Raw genomic sequence first — 19,969 nt, forward strand, 5'->3', positions numbered from 1 at the left:
CCTGTTATCATGCTTACAATTAGCAGAGGAAGCAGCCTTCAGCCATTAACACTGTGTGTGACGACTTTAGGCAGGCACTAGTTTTTAGGGTTAATCCAGTTATCACTCACCTGATTATCTCTCTCTTTTAAAAATCCATTTTAAGTGAAATAGCACTGCTAGCAATCCACTATGCTATATCTGATTAAAAGATAGAATGGTAAGTAGTCCTATTTAAAGTCTTTTTTTATCTAAGGGAGGGTTTGAGTGATTTCTAGTAACCTATTCATAACATCAAGTGAGAGATCTTTATTGTTTGATATCTTCTGCTTCAGAATCGTAAATCTCAGGAGCCTGTTACACTGGATTTTCTGGATGCTGAGCTAGAAAATGATATTAAGGTTGAGGTAAGAAGCACTAGTAATGTAGTGCTGCTTTCATGTATATATTGTTCACTGTTTTGGGTAATAGCTGAAATATAATAACTGCTGCACATTCCTTCAGTTTCCTTAACCTCTTGTTCTTCCAAGTGACAGAGGACTTCAGATTTTAATTGCTCTTAAAATGCAGGTTTAGTGAATAGTTTCTGAAATTTATTTTGAATCTATGTATTTTCTTCTCTTATGCACCTGGCAAATTTTAAAAATCCCTGTCATATGAAAGATTATAGTTTTAAGATTAAGATTCCCAATTATTCGCTCTATATAATGGCAAGTGCCATCAGGAATGGTAGAATCATTCAAAACAGTACTTTTTTTTTAAGAGTGCCTAGTGTAAGACCAAAATGTTTATAGGGTCAATCAGTGTGAACAATACATGACCCACTTTATCATGTGAGCAGATAAGCTCTGTTTATTACATTTCTGAAGCATGCTAATTACTGCAGAAAATATTTAAACAAAAATTCTTTCCCTCCATTTTATTATAGCAAAATTATTATTATGACACAACAATTAAGTTTAAAGCACTGAAAAATACATAAAGTGTTCACAACAAACCCGAATCCCCAAAACAAACAAACAAACAAAAAAACCTAAATAAGACTTGCCTACTCATTATAAACTCAAATTCCAGGCAAGGTTTGTTAAAGATTCATACTTCTTTTGGAGAAACTTAACCTAAATTATTGTTTTACAACCTGTGTAATTCAGGTTTCAGTATAATGCCAGCTGAAAGTTGGTGGTTCCAATTAAGTACTGCATTGGACCCAAAACTCAAAGCAAAACTTGGGGAGGGTTAATCCGCACAGACTGAAACAAAAAATTGTATGCACCCATTTTAAGACGCACTACAGCTGACTTTCAAATAGCTATCATGAGAATACCTACAGCTATTAGGCAAATTGCATTAGTTCTGTATCGAAAATTGCCATTTACTTCCCTGGGAGTTCTGGGTTTGCAAAGAATGCAGGAATTAATACCCATGTTCACTGAGCCCAGTCATGCAACCATTACTCATACAAGTAGTCCTTACTGTCATAAGGAGTCTTATAAGTGTCAATAATGTTGCTCAACAAGAGTATGAAATACAGGATTGGGCTCTCTTTATTAGGGGTAAGATAAGTAGGCTTGTATTGGCTATTATTTTCAAATGTGTCAATATGATAGTATTGCTCATAAGATGCAAAGGATCTTGGAAAACATTAATCATGTTCTGAGTCACGCCTAGATTCTGATTTTTCTTTTGTCTCTTCCCCCTATCCTCTTCTTCCTTTTTTTATTTTTTGTTTGTTTGCTTTTTTTGGTTTTGTTTTTTCTTCACCTACTTGTATTTAGATTCGGAAAAAAATGATAGATGGAGAAAGTGGGGAAAGAACATTTAAAACATTGGTCAAGTCTCAAGATGAGGTAAGATTGGAACATAGGCTGTCCTACTTTCAGAATAGAACACTGCAAAATGATGAGAAACTCTATATTTTTAAGAAACTTTTATATTATAAGAAAATTTTATATTTAAAAGCAAACATTCTACTTTTCCAGTGTTCTATAATAGCCTCGTGGACAGGGCCGTCTCTAGGTTTGCTGCACCCCAAGCAAAAAAAAAACCTCCGAGAGCGCAACTGCTGAAGCAAAAAAAAAACCTCCCGGAATGCCACCTTGGAATTGTGCTGCCCCAAGCACGTGCTTGGTTTGCTGGTGCCTAGAGCTGGTCCTGCTCGTGGCTTATTCCTGTACTAATATTTTCCTTCCCCCGCCCTCCCCGCCCCTGAGTTGCCAACATTCCTGGCTTGTACTAAGGGAAAGCACACATTTCTAAGAACAAGGGTGTTTTGTTTCTCTCTTTCTTTGGTGCTTCATAATCATACAAGTGTTGATAAGGCCCCAAATTCTGTTGTCAAGGATTTAGAAGAGAGTTGTCATACTTCTTTAGATGAATCCCTTAGCAAAAGTCTTAAATGGTATAGGAATATGTTGCTTTGTAAGGCATTATATTCTGGTTAGATATGAAGAAAGTGGTAGGGAGGGAGGGGTGGGGGAATGATTATACAATTTTTAGTTCCTAGATTAGGATTCATTACAATGAGCAAATGAATCATCCAAATATAAACAAACCATAGAATAGTAAATGGAATTGTTCATATGTATGCAGCATTGATAGCAGCAACCCTTGTGTTGTAACACTTGTTGCCCTTCCCCCACCAACAGCCTACATTTGTCTGTCTCCAACTCTTACATTATGTCTGAACTGAAATGGTAAGACAATCTGGGCCTGAGCCTACTCTTACATTGGTGTAGTGCCGGAGGAACCCCACTGAAGTCAACTAGACTTTTAATGGCCCAATCAGCCATGCTGACCGGAGCTGCCAGTGTCCCTTTTCAACCGAACGTTCCGGTCGAAAACTGGATGCCTGACAACCCTAGTTAAACTGGTGTGAGGTCAGAGTCAGGTCCCACTTATTTCATTTGCCTATGAAGTATATATTGCACTATAAAATTATGATAATAATCATAGCATTCTCACCCTCATCGCATTTAGATTATTTTATTTTTAACAAAAGAATCTGCAATAACAATGCAATATGAGCAGATGCAAGACTTTTTCATGAGGATGACAGTTTGATAAGGGAAAGACAGAAAATGATGCAAATGGGCATGTGTTGTTTGTTTTCCTTCCGTAAAATCTTGAAATCCTGGAAAACCTGAGGACCAGTGTTTAGATCAGTCTCCTTTGTAGGACCAGCACTTACTCCACCTATTAGTTTGGCATGATAAGAGGGTCATGTTACACATGATGAATTAATCAACAATATCGCCAATGTTATGCACAATCCAGACTTTTCTTTAACATTAAGCATATGTGTCTTATATTTCCAAGTTCTTTTTTACCTGACACATATCCATGGTAACTATAATAATAAAATCCCCCCCTCCATTAATGTCTGAGTTATCCATTGTCTATCCCACAACATGTGAGAGTCCTGGCAGAGTGCAGAACTCTCTTCTAATCTGATCTGATCCCTCAGGAGCTCTTTAATGAACTTAAAATATAAAAGGAACCCTACAAAAGAACCTGGACAAAAGAATAGCACAAGCCTGTAGGGACAAAATCTGAAGGTACATCTACACAACAATTATACACCCATGGGTGGTCCGGGTCAGCTGGCTCAGTTTCTGGGGCTGTAAAATTACTGTGTAGATGTTTGTATTCAGGCTGGAGCCTGAACTCTGGGACCCCATTAGTGTAGAAGGTCCTACAACCCAGGCTCCAATCTGAGCCTGAATGTCTATACAGCAATTTTTAGCCCCACGTCTCGAGCCCACTGATCTGCCCAGCTGCAGCTGTGTCATGGGTCTTTTATTCCAGTGTAGAGGAACCCAGAAAGGCTAAGGAACAAAATTAATTACGCCTAGCAAGGGACATAAAAGACAATATGAAGGCATTCTTTAAATACATACATACATTAAAAACAAGGAGTAAGAGGACGGTGAAGGAAAGTGCATGACTTCTACTTAGTGGGGAAGGAGAGCTAAGAATGGATGACATCAAGAAGGCTTAGGTGTTTAATGTCTGTTTAGTTTCAATCTTTACTAAAAAGATAAATTTTGAACAGATACTTAAAACAAATAATATTAGCAACAATGGGGAAGAAATGCAAGCCAAAATAGAGAAAGAACAAGTTAAAGAATGTTAAGATAAATACATTCAAGTCAGTAGAACCTCACGCATTTCTTTCCCACCCTACATTTCTTAATATATTGGATTTATATCCCTCTATTTTTTTTTCAGAATATATGCAGTGTGTATAGCTGTAATGCAAACTCTCCTACACTGTTCTGTCAATATGCCAGAATACTGGCCTGTAGGGCTCACCTCTAGGGGGAATCATAGAAGATTAGAGTTGGAAGAGACTTCAGGAGGTCATCTAGTCCAACCCCCTGCTCATAGCAGGACCAACCCCAACTAAATTATCCCAGCCAGGTCTTAGTCATGCCAGACCTTAAAAACCTCTAAGGAAGGAGATTCCACCTCCCTAGGTAACCCATTCCAGTGCTTCACCACCCTCCTAGTGAAATAGTTTTTTCCTAATAGCCAACCTAGACCTCCCCCACTGTAACTTGAGAACATGGTTCCTTGTTCTGTCATCTGCCACCACTGAGAATAGCCGAGCTCCATCCACTTTGGAACTCCCCACTTCAAGTAGTTGAAAGTTGTTCAGTCTCCATGTCCAATTAATCCTTGGCTATCTGCTGATATCCTGAACAAAGGTGCCCATATGATGCCAAATGTCTATAATAGTAACTGTTGTGCTCTGGACACCAGTCCACTAGAAAGTAGACCGAAACCTCCAATTCATTTCACACAGTTAATTGAACAGCCCTTATATTACAGTGACCTTGGCCACATTACAGCTAGAGACCCAGTAGTGATTGGTTTCCATTACCCATCCTCTGAGTCCCATGTGGGACACGGTGAGAATATTACATACTCATAGTCATCTTTGCATAGGGAAATTCCTTCTGTCCTTAATCTTCCATGAAGTCACAAATGCAAGAGAAAGATAAGGTGCATTTATTGCTTTTTTTTTTTTTAGTGGATGGGCAGTGTGACAATCAATAGTACTAGGTCAATAAACATGGGTAAGATCTGTGCTGAATAAGTTCACCCATCTATAAGTCTTAAGTCAAAAATGTCTCAAAGCATTCCAAGCATCATCTTTGTGGCAAAATGGCTCTTAGATTGTTTACACCTGTCCTGCTGTGCTGAGAAATAACAAGAGAAGAGAGATTTATTCAAGTTATTAAAATCAGAACAGAACCAAAAACACCTTTTTTTTTTGCATAATCATGTTAATTTTTGTATTTTTATTTTTGCACAGGGACAAAAATAACATCTACTGTAGCACATTCGAACCGTATTAGTAATGTTGTGATGCAGCAGCTGCACAGATTTTATTGCAGACATCCTCATAAATCTTTGTCTCCGACTATAAAGCAGTAATATGCTACAGCTGGCATATACTTATAATTTTTAATGTGGAAAAATAAGTAAAACTGCTCCAGCGGGGTGCATTAATGATGATTAAATCTTCTACGGGAAGTCAGGGGACCTTTTAAACTGTCTGTCGTGTCATCTTTCATTCCAGAAGCAAGTGAATTGAAAAGCTAACTTTAATCTCATACTTCACGAAAACGCTCATGCTTAACTTTACACAAATGAGTTGTCCTATTCACTGTAATGGGACGTCTCATGTACATAAAGTTAAGCAAATACATAAGTGAGTGTATGACCAGAGCCATAGAGTATTTATCCCTGTATATACAATGTCCCAGAGACACAGAGAAGCAGACATTAGTATATGTAAGTATGTACAGGCATAGTGGTTTGTTATTATAGGGTTGCTTATAAGTGCTTTGCTACTGGCACTAGTTTTTTGTTTAGATACAAGATCACTGGGCCATTCCTATGGAGGGAGACTCTTTCCTGTATTTAAAATAATCAAGAAAAAGAAGTAATCTGACAAATAGACACAAAGGGTAAATGGACAGGCCAAATTTATGGCTCTTTATACTTGACACAGCACTTCTAAAATTCTTTATTAGATTTAAAGAATGCAGATGACTCTGTAACGTGTTCTAAATCTGGAAATTGCTGAAGAAATGTAATTGCAAAGCAGGTCACATTTTAATGAAAGGAGCAAAAGAATTCCAACAGCTTGTTTGTTATTGAGTTTTACATTCCTTTCACCTCAATAATAAACCAAAACCTGGTATTTACTGAGCCTCCAGTGGCAATGATATTCTTGTTTATCAAAATTGCTTTCCAGAGGTATATTGACAAAGGAAATCGAACGTATACATGGACCGCTGTGAATGGCACAGATTACAGGTAATTAATCTGTTTTTAATGGAAAGTGTTGGTTTGTTGTTTTGATGAATAATTTTATTCTTATTAGTTATAACACTAAAAAGCCTAAGAACTGACTCTCTCTGCCCAAAAGAATGGAGAGACAAACATTGGTGCAATACATCTTCCTTGAGGATTTCCCTCTGCTCACCACCTAATGGGATAAGGCCCAGTCCTTTAGACCTTTAAAAAAACAAAAATACCACTCCCATTGCCCATGAGTGTCTTACCGAAGGAACTATACAGAGTCAAGCCCTCAATCTTTTGTGGAGCTTTCTAAATAACTCACATACTAGCAAAGTTTCACCATACTAAGAAGATTGTGTGGTTCCTGGTATCAATTTTAAGTGGACCTTATCTTTTCAGGGATCTCATAAATTCTGCAAGACTCTTAAAATCTTTGTAGTGTTTGATTTGTAACTGTGTCTTTGGTTGTGGTCCTCTCCCTCAGCTCCTCTTCTAATCCCACCTTTTCTTGCAGTCTCTCCAACAATAATTTCCATTCCCACACTGGCCTTTGCAAGAAAAAATTTAAAAAAATAAAATAAAAAAGGAAGCACTAATGTTTCATGCCTTTACAAAACAAGCAATTTCACAACCTTATTTTGTGTAAACCTCCTTCTCAATCTTATATTCATTATTTGTCATGTCATGTCATATCTAACCTACCGTGTCAGATTTTGGCAGGCAAGTATTGTGGTATTATCACTCTAATGTGCAGTTGCATTTAAGATGCCATATACAAATGTAAAATAACAATTATATTATTTTGTATATAAAATTGTATGGCCATAGATAACAGCAGAGAAAGATAACACTCTTTGGAAAAGGTGTACCACACACTCACACAATTGGCCTGAAATGCATGATTTCAGACACAATAGCTACACATCGCTGTGACACTGGAAGGGATGCGACATCCCCTTCCTAAAGTATTTGGGCTGCAGTTGGTCCAGGAAGGTTATCAGACTTTAGTTTCAAAGCTGAATACTTTTAAGATTACCAACATTGGGCCCAAATACTATGAAGTTCTGAATATCCAAGTTAGGGCACTCAGGAACTTTCAGGACTGGACAAAGTGTCACAAAGCAGAATCACCCGTGTTTTGCCTGTGTAGTGTGAAACCAGAAACAACATTGAAAGGATTATTTTATTTTAAAAAAAAATATGTAATATTGGGAGTTTTACCCAAAATAATAATATTTGCATTACTATGATGTCTAGAGACATCAACCAAGTTGAGGTAGTAGGCACTGTGCAAATATATAGTGAACAACAGTCTCTGAACAAAATATTTTACAAAACAAACAAACAAACAACATACCAACTCCCTAAACCTAGTTGTTGTGAATTAAAACAAAGAGCTGACTTGATCCATGCAATTCAGAACCTTGTTTTTCTGTTGTTACCCTCATTTTTATTTTCTGAAGGAAAGCAGGGTATTTTTCATCCTATCGTGCTATCTAGTACGCAGTACAGATGCTTATTTGATTTATGAGAGTTCTCAATTCTTACTAAATTCCTCTCATAGCTGTTTTTCATAGGCTGAGAGACAGCAGTTAATCTCTTGGGTTCACATTGCAGCAGTCCCATTAAACATAAAATTATAGATTTTAATTAGTAGTTTCTGTTAGCAATAACTGTTAATGGCAGGTAAACCTCTCCTGATTTCCCTTGAGGGGAATTGATAGAAGGCTATCACTAAATAATCAGGAATCTCACTTCTGTGATGTTTAAATGGCAAATGCATTATTAAAGGTCATCTTGCTTATGGCCCAGTTGTGCAACTTGTTTTAATGTTAATTTCTGCAGCCATCCATTAGAAACCAGTGGCAAAATGCACTTTTATGTTAATGAAAATTGAGTGCAAACATTAAGGATGTGGGATGAAGTAGATATGTATCTGATGGGGATTTATAACCATTGCCTTTAACATCCTTTTTTAAAAGTTCTGCTCTCAGATGCATGTATTGATTTTTAGTGGCAAAACCAAAAGGCAGAATCATTTCTAAACAACAATGGATATTGGAATCAAAGGAGGTGCATTATAAAATATATTGTACATCTTAAGGCACTCTTATATAGTCCAGTTCAAAGAATTATTTTGTCCAGAAGGGACTGTATTACTTTAAGAAGATATTCTGTCTCTCAGAGATAATGTAAATTCAAGTACTACAAGTTTTTGCATTACATATCAGTAGCTGTCTTATTACTAAACGGGGACTTGGTCATCATCATACTCTTTTCATAGCAGTTCAGAATTATTTGTGATTCTTTTCAGCTGTTCTTTAAGCCTAACTTTCAGTGGATATATCCATAAAAATTGTGGCTGGCCTATGAATTTTATGATGGGTGCAGATCCTGGAATGCCTCCTACTTTACTTCAGGCCCCTATTACATGTAGTTAATTTCAACCCCATTGAGGTGCCTAAAGTTAGCACTATGGCAGTGTGGGACTGTATGTAATAATCAAATCATCTCATCTCACAATAATTTTCATCCCCAACTTTTAATTGTTTTCAAAGACACATCAAAGCTGACTTGAGAAAACTGCTTTAAAATGTCTAAGTTTTCTCCACTGAGCTAAATGTGTCTTTATGTCTTTGTTTATGCCTTTGTTATTTCTGTTGCAGTTTGGCCTTGGTATTACCATCTTACAGCTTTTACTACATTAAAGCCAAAATAGAAGAACCAATAACTCAGGCCAGATGTAAGTACTTTGAAGGTTCTCTGGGTTCTGACCTACTTCTGACACACAGGCTTTTAAAAAAAATAATTTTGAAATTCATAAAGTGTGTGGAGTTCCTTAATGTTATCATAATGTACCCAAAATCTACAGCAATGATTCTAACCCATTGTAAACATTCAAGGTACAAGAAATATTCTACACAGCTAGAATATGTGCAGGTACCCCAACTTTGCTCCTTCCCTTTTGCTATGTACCTATAGAATCATTGCTTTGTGTATCCTCTGTTGGTGTCGTTTTAAGGGTCTGCTAGCTGACATTTAAATATTCCACCTGTTAAATATTAATATTTAGGCTATAAAGCAAAGCTTCTTTTCATAGCTTGCAGTAATTACAGTGCTGTATAAAGCAATTTCTCATGCTGCTCTTATAAATAAAGTAATATTAGGGGCTATTTAGTTTTGGCTTACAGTTAAGCTTTTATGTTGCACTTTGTAAATAGTTTCAGTGGATGTCTATAGAATCTTATTTGGATGACGCTCATTTTAAGCCACTTCCAGATTCTAGAAAACTGACTGGAAATATGATGTATTTCCAGCTATAAAGTTTTGTTTATTTTGTTTGACCATAGTTGAGCCAGTAAATGAAGCATGAGCCATCAGATCCTTTTAACTTTATCCAAGTGTTAATCCAAACCTGAATGAATTTCATTTTTGCATTTAGAAATATGTGTATGTAAAAATTTACTTACAAGGACAAAACATTTTCAACTTTTGTTACAAGTCTCCTTGTCAGTCATAGCTCCTATTATCTCAGAGAAGATGTGGTTAGAAGTTGTTTAATTGACAACCACGTCATCTATCATCGTATGCTGGGTAGGAGATAACATGATAAGCTTTTACCAACCAGTCATTTTGTATGATTTGTTTCTTAACTTTATCAAATAGGGACTAGTGATTAAAGTATTAATGAGTGAAAAAAGTGGTTCTATTTATGGACTAGATCTATTGATGTCGGACCGGCATCAATAAACCCTGAAGAATAGACCCTTGAAATAGGCACAGTATATAGAGGTTACCTCAGAAATAATAGACAAGGACATACACTCCAGTCTTCAAAGATGTTTGTCTTTTTCCCAGACTACAGCTGTGCATAAATTGAATCTATGATCTATTCACAATATTTTTATTCAAGGGGTGGTTGAATAAAATATTGGTTTGTGACCCCTTTTGCTTTACCCTGTTTTTTTCTGTTTCCCTGCTTTCTCTTTCTGATGGATTTTCACAGTCAAAAAGGGCAAGTATATTCTTGTTGCTCAATTTCCTTCTGTTTACTGCAGTTGATATTTTCCACTTATTTCCGTTCCTACTGGACATTCTCCTTTGTATTCTTCATTTCTGGACTTCTCCCATGATCATTGGGTACCATAGCAACAGCAAGGGGGAGGGGAATCTATAAAATGCTTTTGTGTTTTCATGCACATTTCAATTTGTTGCTAATCTCTAATCCCTGTTTGTCTGATCCTGTCACCTGTTGGTTCATGCTGATGCTCAGATATATCATTACGTTTTTTGAAGACCACTCTTTTCAATAACATTGAAAGGGACTTATTGTAAAAGTGATGCTTTATAACTTTATTCATGAAAATATTAGAGATAAATGTTTTCGTTGATTTCTCAATCCTAAACATCCCAAGTATTTTTGAATTATCACATTGTAATGATAATGGAAATGTCACATATACTTTGGATTATCATATTGTCATGATAATGAAACAATGACTCAGATTTAACTTGCTTCTATTGTTCTGTTATTGCTTGATGTATTGCTGTATAATAATCAGATCATTTCTTCCTGCAATGTGGAATATTGATGATGGTATAGTACATTAGTTAGAAAAATATTCTTTAGAGATCTCATTTTTTAACATTCACAGATGCATGCAGAAATTATCCAAGTAATTTTACAAAATTCTGTTTACTTATCTGATATTCAACCTTCATCTTTGTAGATTCAGAAACTCTAAAGATTGATCACTTTGATGAAGCTGGCTATACCTTTATAGCACCAAGGTTGGTCAATTTCCCAGTTCTAAGCATTATACACAGCAGTAAATAAGAAGTCTTGATCAGGTTAGTGACATTTATGAAGCATGGACTTGCCCAATAAAACTTAATTTTGCACAAGAAATGTGCTGGGGAAAATTCTCAAGTATAAGAGCAATGGTTAAACTCAAATTTACAAGTTTAGATAACATTTTTATTGGAAGAATATGGATAAAACCATCTCAGGCTACTTCATCACATAGTTTATCATATAGCACAACATACTTTGCAGTGTTATAACTGTGATAGACCCAGGCCAGTTGGGAACAGCAGAGTAGTCCTGTTGGTATCCAGGAAGTGGGCGGGCAAAGTCAGGCCAAAGGGAGCCAGAGGAGAGGAAGTGCGTGCGAGGAACTGGAAGCAAGAGGCGTGCAAGAAGCTGAGAGTGAGTAGGCATACTGCTGGAGGACTGAGAAGTACAAGCATTATCAGACATCAGTAGGAAGGTCCGGTGGCGAGGACAAAGAAGGTGTTGGGAGGAGGCCATGGGGAAGTAGCCCAGGGAGTTGTAGCTGTCGTGCAACTGTACCAGGAGGCACTCTAGACAGCTGCAGTCCACAGGGCTCTGGGCTGGAACCCGGAGTAGAGGATGGGCCCGGGTTCCCCCTCAACCTCCCAACTCCTGATCAAACACTGGAGGAATTGACCTGGACTGTGGCTTCTACCAGAGGGGAAGGTCTCTGGGCTGTTTCCCAACCCACAGGGTGAATCAGTGAGGCGAGCAAATGCGCCAATAAGTGCAGGACCCACCAAGGTAGAGGAGGAACTTTGTCACAAATATTTGGAAGGATAAAAGAAAAAAATAGCTACCTCAGACTAAGCCTCATTTATTTATTTATTGGAAGGTAGTGTGGTCTAGTGAATACAGTGTTGGGACTCAGGAGTTCTTAATTCTATTCCTGGATCCAGATGCTATTTGACAAACTGGCTTAACCTATTCATTCCTCAGGTTCCCCACTTGTAAAATTGGTATAGTAATAGTTATCTCTTTTGTAAAGGCTTTACAGGTTTAAGGATAAAGAGTATTTCCATAAGATCTATGATAACAATTATTGGGTGTAACGCCATTGACTTCAGTGGAGTTAAAATCTCTGGAGAAATTTAAGAGTAGGTTAGATAAATGTCTATCAGGGATGGTCTAGACAGTATTTGGTCCTGCCATGAGGGCAGAGGACTGGACTCGATGACCTCTCGAGGTCCCTTCCAGTCCTAGAGTCTATGAATACTTGCTGGAGGATTCTCTGCAGCTTGAGGTCTTCAAACCACAATTTGAGGACTTCAATAACTCAGACATAGGTTAGGGGTTTGTTATAGAAGTGGATGGGTGAGATTGTATGGCCTGCATTGTGCAGGAGGTCAGACTAGATGATCATAATGGTCCCTTCTGACCTTAAAGTCTATGAGTCTATGAATCTATGAAAAACAGGGATGAATCTGATCCAGTAAGGGCATTAGTTTCCTGGGTTTTCCCAAGGAATTCTACTTTCATAGTCCATCGCATTTGTGCAACTGAAACATATTAGTATAAATATGCTTGCTTTAGTCCATCTTTATATGTAGCATCTTAAAAAGACAGTGGTGATAAACAATGGAGAAATCATCTATACACAATCAGTCTAGAATGATTCAAACTCAAAAGCTCAAGCTTTTTTAGCCCACTAAAGATGTATTCTAAAAAAAATCGCATATAAAACAAATAGTTGTGGGGATTTTTTTTGTTGGTTCCCCCCGCCCAAACTCAAAGCAATCTAAAACTGATCAGGAGCATATAATTTTCTTGGAGGGTCGGAGGCATTGATAATGGAGTGTAGCATTGATAAAGGATACTTGATCCTGCAACTAATATATGTGGGCAGAACCAGGCACAGAGCCCCATTGAATTGCTGACCATAGGACTGGGGTCTAAATTCTGCCTGGGTTCTTTTTGGTCATGGTGTAATAAGTGAATGGCAGGAAGGCGGGTTCTTTCTAAAGAAATGTTTGAACTAACTTTTCCCTTTGCGTAGCATATAAATTGTATTTTGAAAATTTGCCTATACCACTGGTAATTGTTCAACACCTATCTTCTCTTTATCGTTTACTCTACTATGGAAAATCTAGTGCATAATTTAATATGAAATGAATGCATTTAATCCCACTTGCTAGCTAATGTTTCCCCTTAAAGTGAACAGTGATTTTTAGCATACTTACTTATGGCTCTGCTTCAGGGAATCACACGAGGTATGTGGTCATACCAAATATGTGTAAATAAACCCACTTTACTCATGTGAATTTTGTGGGGGGAGGGAGTAGTTAGTCTCTAATTCAGTTTTAATAGTGTACAATCTCCAGTCAAGGGCCTCCAATCTTAAGAGGTCATATAAATAATATGATTTCCAGTATATTTTGGCTAAACATTGCCTCTACTTAACCAATAATTTAGGTTGCTCCCTTGGCTGGGTCACTTAAAACACTTTAGAAGATGGTTAGGAAACTGGCCTCTTCCTATTGAATTCTGCAAAGAGGGTAAACAGAATTTTGCAGAATCCTGTTCCATTGTCTTTTATAATATACTAGCACTGATCTGAGGGCCTGCAAAGCTCTGCCTGGCTTGCAGGAAATGCAAGGCATTTCTTATTGGCACCAGTCGCACCTAAAACAAATCTAACAAGATTGATGTTTTGTTGTTTTTCAGAGAATACTGTAATGATGTAAAAGTATCAGTCAACAACACTGAATTTCTTTTAAATTTCAATGAGTTTATTGATCGAAATACCCCAAACAGCCCTTCATGTAAGTATTCTATTCCATTCACTAAAATTATTTTCACAGGGAGATATAAAAATATGAAAACCGCTGCAAGACGATAGCTTTCATTATGCCAGTGTTTTAAGATTTTTTTTCTGTATTTATTTGCTTAATGGAATTACATACAGGCCAGAGCATTGAACTTATCAGAGGTTTTATTTATATCCAAGAGAGCGCTGGTAAGATTGGTTTGCAGATTGCTGTGACCATTGAGAAATCTCCCTAAATAATATGAAGCAAAATGTATTCAACAACTTACAAACTTCTGTCGTGGATTGTTTTCTAGCAGCATCCAAAATGCCAGTCAGTTCCCTTCTACACTCCCTCACTGTTTTTGGTTCATATTTTTATCAGCCAACACAATGCCACAGGCAGAATTTAAAAGGAAAAAAAAAGCTTTGTCTTCTATCTTCCACAGTCAGTTTCAACACCGGCCTAAGGGTATAAAGACCTTTCAGATAGATCTGTTCTGAAGGTTGTAGCATATCCCTTCAAATAGTTTGTGAGCCCTCTAGTGGGCCTTTTGTTTCAGAAGGCACCAGAAACAGAGCAGGTGTGGAAGCGCACGCTAAGCATTCTATGCTTGCTAATGTTAGTAAACATGGTTATTTGGAACCCAGCTTTGTCCGTGTGTATTCTTCCTATTCTGAATGTTGTGTAGAGAGTAAAGACACAGTTATTGTTGGGGTCTGGTGGCTTCTACAACAGAAGACAGGGAGGTTCACTAGAGGGCTCACAGACCAATTCCTGTTCATTACAAAGACATATTCCTTTTTTAGTGTTGCTTTATCATTTCCCTTCTTGTGCATGGATTCCACTGAATTTTAAAGTCTGGGTACTGGAACCAGTGCAACTGCTTCTCTGCAAAGGACCTTTCACTATACATTTAAGAGGGCACTTTTTTGTGATTACTGAATTAATTTCCTACACTTGTTCATAAAAAGGGTGCTTACAAATGGAACATACAGTATTTCTGTAAAATAGATAAGACATAGGATGGCAAGTTGTTAGATCCTAACTCAAGAAACCATTCCATGACATCGATTATCTCTCCAATTATCACCCTAGTGCAAATCTTCTTCTGTTAGGAAAAGTTGCTGAGAAAGAAATAAACTTGTGGCAGAGCAGGTCTGGCAGCAGCTGGAGTCCTCAGGTCTACTTGACACCGCCACTATGTTTCAGAGAATGGAGAGAATACGCTGATTATGTTATTTAATGCTGTCTCCCTGCAGATGACCGTATATCAGGTCCCCCTCATTCAACATAACCCCTTAACCCTTCTGCCTTGCAATCTCTACCTACTGGGTTTTTATAATACCAGCCTCACCCACCGTCCCTAAGGCTTGTTGCGTCATCATACAGAGCCACCCTTAGAGAAAAACAAAACAAACGAACCAAAATTAGAGTGAAATGTCCTTTGTGATTGGTCAATAGCACTATCATTATCTCAGCTACCTCTCCTTCTGTCAGTGCAGCACATTGTCATTTGGCTACAAAGACCTAAATCTTTGATTTTTCTGAACCGGGGAAGCACAAGCACAGGAAGTGGGGAACAGCACCTCCAGCACTTGAGCGCTGTGGATGGAGGCATAACATACATTTAAGTCATATAATCCCGATCCCTGGAGAGAACACACTAAGTAGAGGAATATGCTGCATATGTTACCAAAAAAAAAACCAGTGCAACCTACACCCCCCATGGCGCAGCCTTGCCCATGACTGCCAGCCAGTGACTGCTGTATGCTGGGAGGGAGATGATGGAGTCTTAGCCACATTCCTACACAGACAATCCACCTCCAGGGCTTGGATCACTTCTAGCAGCACTGGCTGGCCTTGCCTCTGATGTGACCGCAACACTTTGAACCCCAGTTTTGGCTGCCTCTTCTGTAAATTTACTGGGGTGGAGGAAGGGGCTTTCTATTTCTCTTCTCCACTCTAGTTCTCCCATAAAGAGCCAATCAAAATCTGTCCCTAACTGTATAGGATTGAGGTTGCTCAATCACTTTCTACATTGAGGCAAAACAGTTGCCATTAAATTGGCTACTGATTAGAGGAGAGGGCATGGGCTCCTAAGTTCTGTCACTTCCACTGGGCAAGTCACTTCAGGCCTGATCCTGTTGTCAATATAGCCAGCAACAAAAGTCCTATGGACTTCAATGGTGCAGGATTGTGCCTCTGTTTAAACTTAGCTGCTTGCAAAATGGGGTTCCTTTTGTCAATGCCTGTTAAGCATTTTCCTTGGGTGAATGCAATCTACCCTTATAATTTATTATTTACTCATTGTGAGGCACGAGCTGTGTGCTTGATACTGTACAAGGACAGAGAAGCTTACATGTGTAATAGACCAAACATGCTGGAAAACCCAGAGGAAGGTTCAATCATAGAATGAGTATTTTGTGCTTAGTCTTCTTCTTTAAGGCCCTAACCCAGCAAACCCCACAAGCATGTGCTTAACTTAAATGACAGATAGTCAAGGTGGACTACTCTCATGCTTATGTGTATTACTTGCTCAGGCCTAAGTGCAGTTCTGCTTTGATGGAAGATACTCTCCAGTCAACTTCCCTTACTCTTCTTGGAGAGTTGCTTTGGAAAGTACAAATGGCATTGCCTGGTCCCATGTTTATTATCTGTCAGTGATTTCCATATCAACCAGGGCCGGCTCCAGGCACCAGCCCAACAAGCAGGTGCTTGGAGCGGCCACGGGGAAGGGACGGCATGTCCGGCTCCTTGGCGGCAATTTGGCGGCGGGTCCCTCACTCCCTTTTGGAGCGAAGGACCAGCTGCCCAATTGCCACCGAAGACTGAAGCGGCATCGGTAGATGGACTTTTGGAGTCTAACTTGATTCTTTCCAGCTCATGTATCATCACCAATAATAAAGATCCCATAGGCCAAATTAGGGTTATACCTGGGAAATCCTTTTGTTTTAAAGTAATGCACTAAATTTCACTCATGCAAAAACATTGCCTTCAGTGGGTTTGCTGACTGACTGGAATGTCTAGATGCACAAGATGGAATAGAATTCAGAACTCAGCCTTAGCTTTGTTTGCTCAACTGGGAAAGCAGGAAAAATCATGTGTGTCACTAAATGCACAAAAATTGCTTTTTCACATATCTTACTCTGAATATAAAAAGGAAATAGATCTCTGAATAGTAAAAGCATGTCATTTTTACATTCTGATTTTTCAGAGTGGAATGAACAATACTTTAATATATGAAGCTTAGCCTTACAATAGGTGCACTTAAATAGTTCATTCCTGTTTGGGATGTGTTACCTGTGGTATTCCCCATTGTAAATATGGAAGTATTCTTGGAAATGATAATAGTTCTAAAATTGGAATAAACTTATTAAATGCGTCCACTGTATATTTCTGTTATTAAAGACATCAGTTAAACATTACTGTTCAAGAAAATTTCAAAGAAGATTTTAATAGCTATATTCATGTATTTGAGTGCTTACCTCCTGTTAGCATTGCTAGAGGTTTTAAAGAGACATGGAGAGAAAAATATACTTCTTGTGATCTGTCATGATATGGGATCAATTATCATGAAAGCCGAGGAGATATCAGATTCTATGCACTACCATGTCCTTGTTTCATCCAAAGGGAACTCCAGTAAAAATGTCTTTACTTTGTTAGACCACCTAGCTAAAATAATCTGCAACAAGATATGAAATCCTCTCACAATGTAACTATCTTTAAGGCTAATTTATTTTCTTAATTGTCCACACATTTGTCTTATTGGATGATGTATTATGGTTGTATAATGTATGACTGTAACTTTGAGTGTGTCCCCTGAGTCAGTCTTAGAAATGAGATTATTCATCTCAAATGACTTAACCCAGAAAGAAATTTTAATAAATGAAAACTCTAAGCTAATAGCCTACATTAGTTTATAATTGAGTATTGAGGACACATTAGTGTCAGCATGGTACACACTAGGGCTTAGAGAGTAATTAAACCATACAGCACATTGTCAAATTACTGCCAGCTCTCAGATTTGAATTCACAATGATATTTGAATTTGTTTTCCTAATTGTTTTATTTTTTTCATAACCGTAACTTAAACAAGTACTCTCTTGAATGATTAACATAACAGTCTTGACTAAAGTAATGTGTAATAATCCTTCTTGGAGATTATCCTTCACAAAAAATTGTCTTTAAAAGGGAACAACTAATACCATCTATAAGGTTATCTAATTCATATGTAGGACATAGCTTTAATTTTCATTACTTTTTACAGCTAAACATTTAAGGACTGATCGAGTCATATTCAGAACTCCCATTTGACTTAGGTGGAAATTTGGATCAAGTATGGGCTGCAGGAACTAGCCCTGGTAATATTCAGCACAGTCCCTGATCTCTTCTCATTATTTTCAGCTGGACAGGTTACTTTTAACCAAATATCTTGTCCTTGTTATGTACCTTAGTATGGCTCTGTCCAAATGACTTGGATCTTACCATCCCGGATTCTGCAAACAATCACCTCTGTAAATTTAATTCCGTGAGTCCCAAGTAGCTGGAGCCCTTATGTGAATCAGGTTGTGAAGGATTGCAACTAAACAGGATAATGTAAATATGTCCTAATTAGGATTAAAGTAATTTGTTAAAATGGGATTGAAGCAGTACTATCTACTGGTTAGAGCATGGCCTAGAAGTTGATTGTGTTGATGTTTGTAGTAAAGTTCATTACAAATTCAGATTTTAAAGTGGATTTACTGAAAGCTTTTTTGCAAAGGTTCACGGCCTGATTTATGATTTTGCATAAGAGTAGTAGAGAATTAACAGATTAAATGTGAAATGCAGAAAAACTTGGGTGGTTTTGACCACAGGTCATTTTGAGTTCATTTGAGTCCAAAGGTAAGAATGAAACTTGAGGCATAAGAAACAATATCATAGAAAAAGGTTGCGATATCCTCTGCAGTGAAACCACAGAGTTCAGCGCAGTTCAAATTGGGAGTCAGAACTCCCTAGTTCTAATCCCAATTCAACCGCTGCCTCACTGAGTGGCCTGAGAGTCTTTCTGTTTACTTCATTGGGCTTTGGTTCAGCCATTGTTTTATTTTCCACAGCTGTAAAATTGGGTACTATAATATTTGCCTAAATCACTAGGGTATTGTAAAGAACTTTCTGTTACAAAGTGGTCTCCAAAACAGAAGAGCTTGAGAAGCACTGACCTCTGAATAGCTTTTCAAGGGTATAGCCTTAGATGTGGCCCATCTAATCTAATTGTTTAAAACATGATTATCACTGTAGTTTTTACAGGAAGGGAAGAAAAATGCTTGTTGCATTTTAAAAATAAAGAAAGGTCTTGACTGTCAGATTTATACTGCAGTTGAATTCTATTTATTCTTTGTAATGCAAGACAAGGTGGGGGAGGTAATATCTTTTATTGAACTAAGTTTTGTTGGTGAGAGAGTCAAGCTTTCAAGCTACAGAAAGCTCTTCTTTGGGTCTGGGAAAGGTACTTCAGCAATTTCCTGCATAGGAGAGAGAAAACAAAACAAAACAAAATGCATAGTTGCGTGTCCTGAGAAGAATGAGATGTCAGCTATTTGAATGAAAATGTGCTCTTCACAGTATGTTAACTTCCATCTTTGATACAAAACTGGATTCATTCCACATTAAGTGACTGGATAATTAATTTGGTACCTGGGTGGCTTTATAGAATGTAATGTAGGCAAAACTAAAGTTAGCCCAAGCCACCTAAAGCTGTATATGTGGAGATTACAGAGATCCAGGACACTGGTCACTGGTCAGAGTGAATGCAGGATTGTCTTTATTTCTTGTTTACATAGAGTCTTACCTCCTTACTAAGTTCACCCAGTGGCCACCCTGAGTAGTGGCTCTAACCATTTGAACTTAACACCGCAATATTTAGGCACCTGATTTTCAGAGGTGTTGCCCTCAGTGAGAGTTCTGGGTGTTCAATGGAAGCGGTGAGCACTCAGACCTCTGAAATTTGGGCCACATCAAGTAAGCTGCTTAAAAATAGATGTAGGAGCCCGATTTTAAAAATGACGAGTTTGAAAAAGTTGTCTTCTGTATTCTGATTTGGTAGTGTAAGGGC

At 37.9% G+C, this 19,969-nt stretch overlaps 1 protein-coding gene across 3 annotated transcripts in view; it reads left to right on the top strand.

The window, feature by feature from the left end:
• The window catches only part of CACNA2D1 (calcium voltage-gated channel auxiliary subunit alpha2delta 1), a 636,415-nt gene that overhangs the window by 568,687 nt on the left and 47,759 nt on the right, over window positions 1-19,969 (top strand). For 2 of the 3 annotated variants that reach the window (XM_045030029.1, XM_045030046.1), the window contains 7 exons: window positions 315-386; window positions 1,755-1,826; window positions 6,245-6,306; window positions 8,958-9,034; window positions 10,298-10,306; window positions 11,022-11,082; window positions 13,790-13,887. In XM_045030029.1, coding sequence (XP_044885964.1) covers window positions 315-386; window positions 1,755-1,826; window positions 6,245-6,306; window positions 8,958-9,034; window positions 10,298-10,306; window positions 11,022-11,082; window positions 13,790-13,887 — 451 coding nt within the window. The remainder of the gene's footprint in view (window positions 1-314; window positions 387-1,754; window positions 1,827-6,244; window positions 6,307-8,957; window positions 9,035-10,297; window positions 10,307-11,021; window positions 11,083-13,789; window positions 13,888-19,969) is intronic. The other variant, XM_045030036.1, reaches the window with a different exon arrangement.

Source organism: Mauremys mutica, chromosome 1 (assembly GCF_020497125.1).
Source record: "Mauremys mutica isolate MM-2020 ecotype Southern chromosome 1, ASM2049712v1, whole genome shotgun sequence".
Classification (NCBI taxonomy): Eukaryota; Metazoa; Chordata; order Testudines; family Geoemydidae; genus Mauremys; species Mauremys mutica.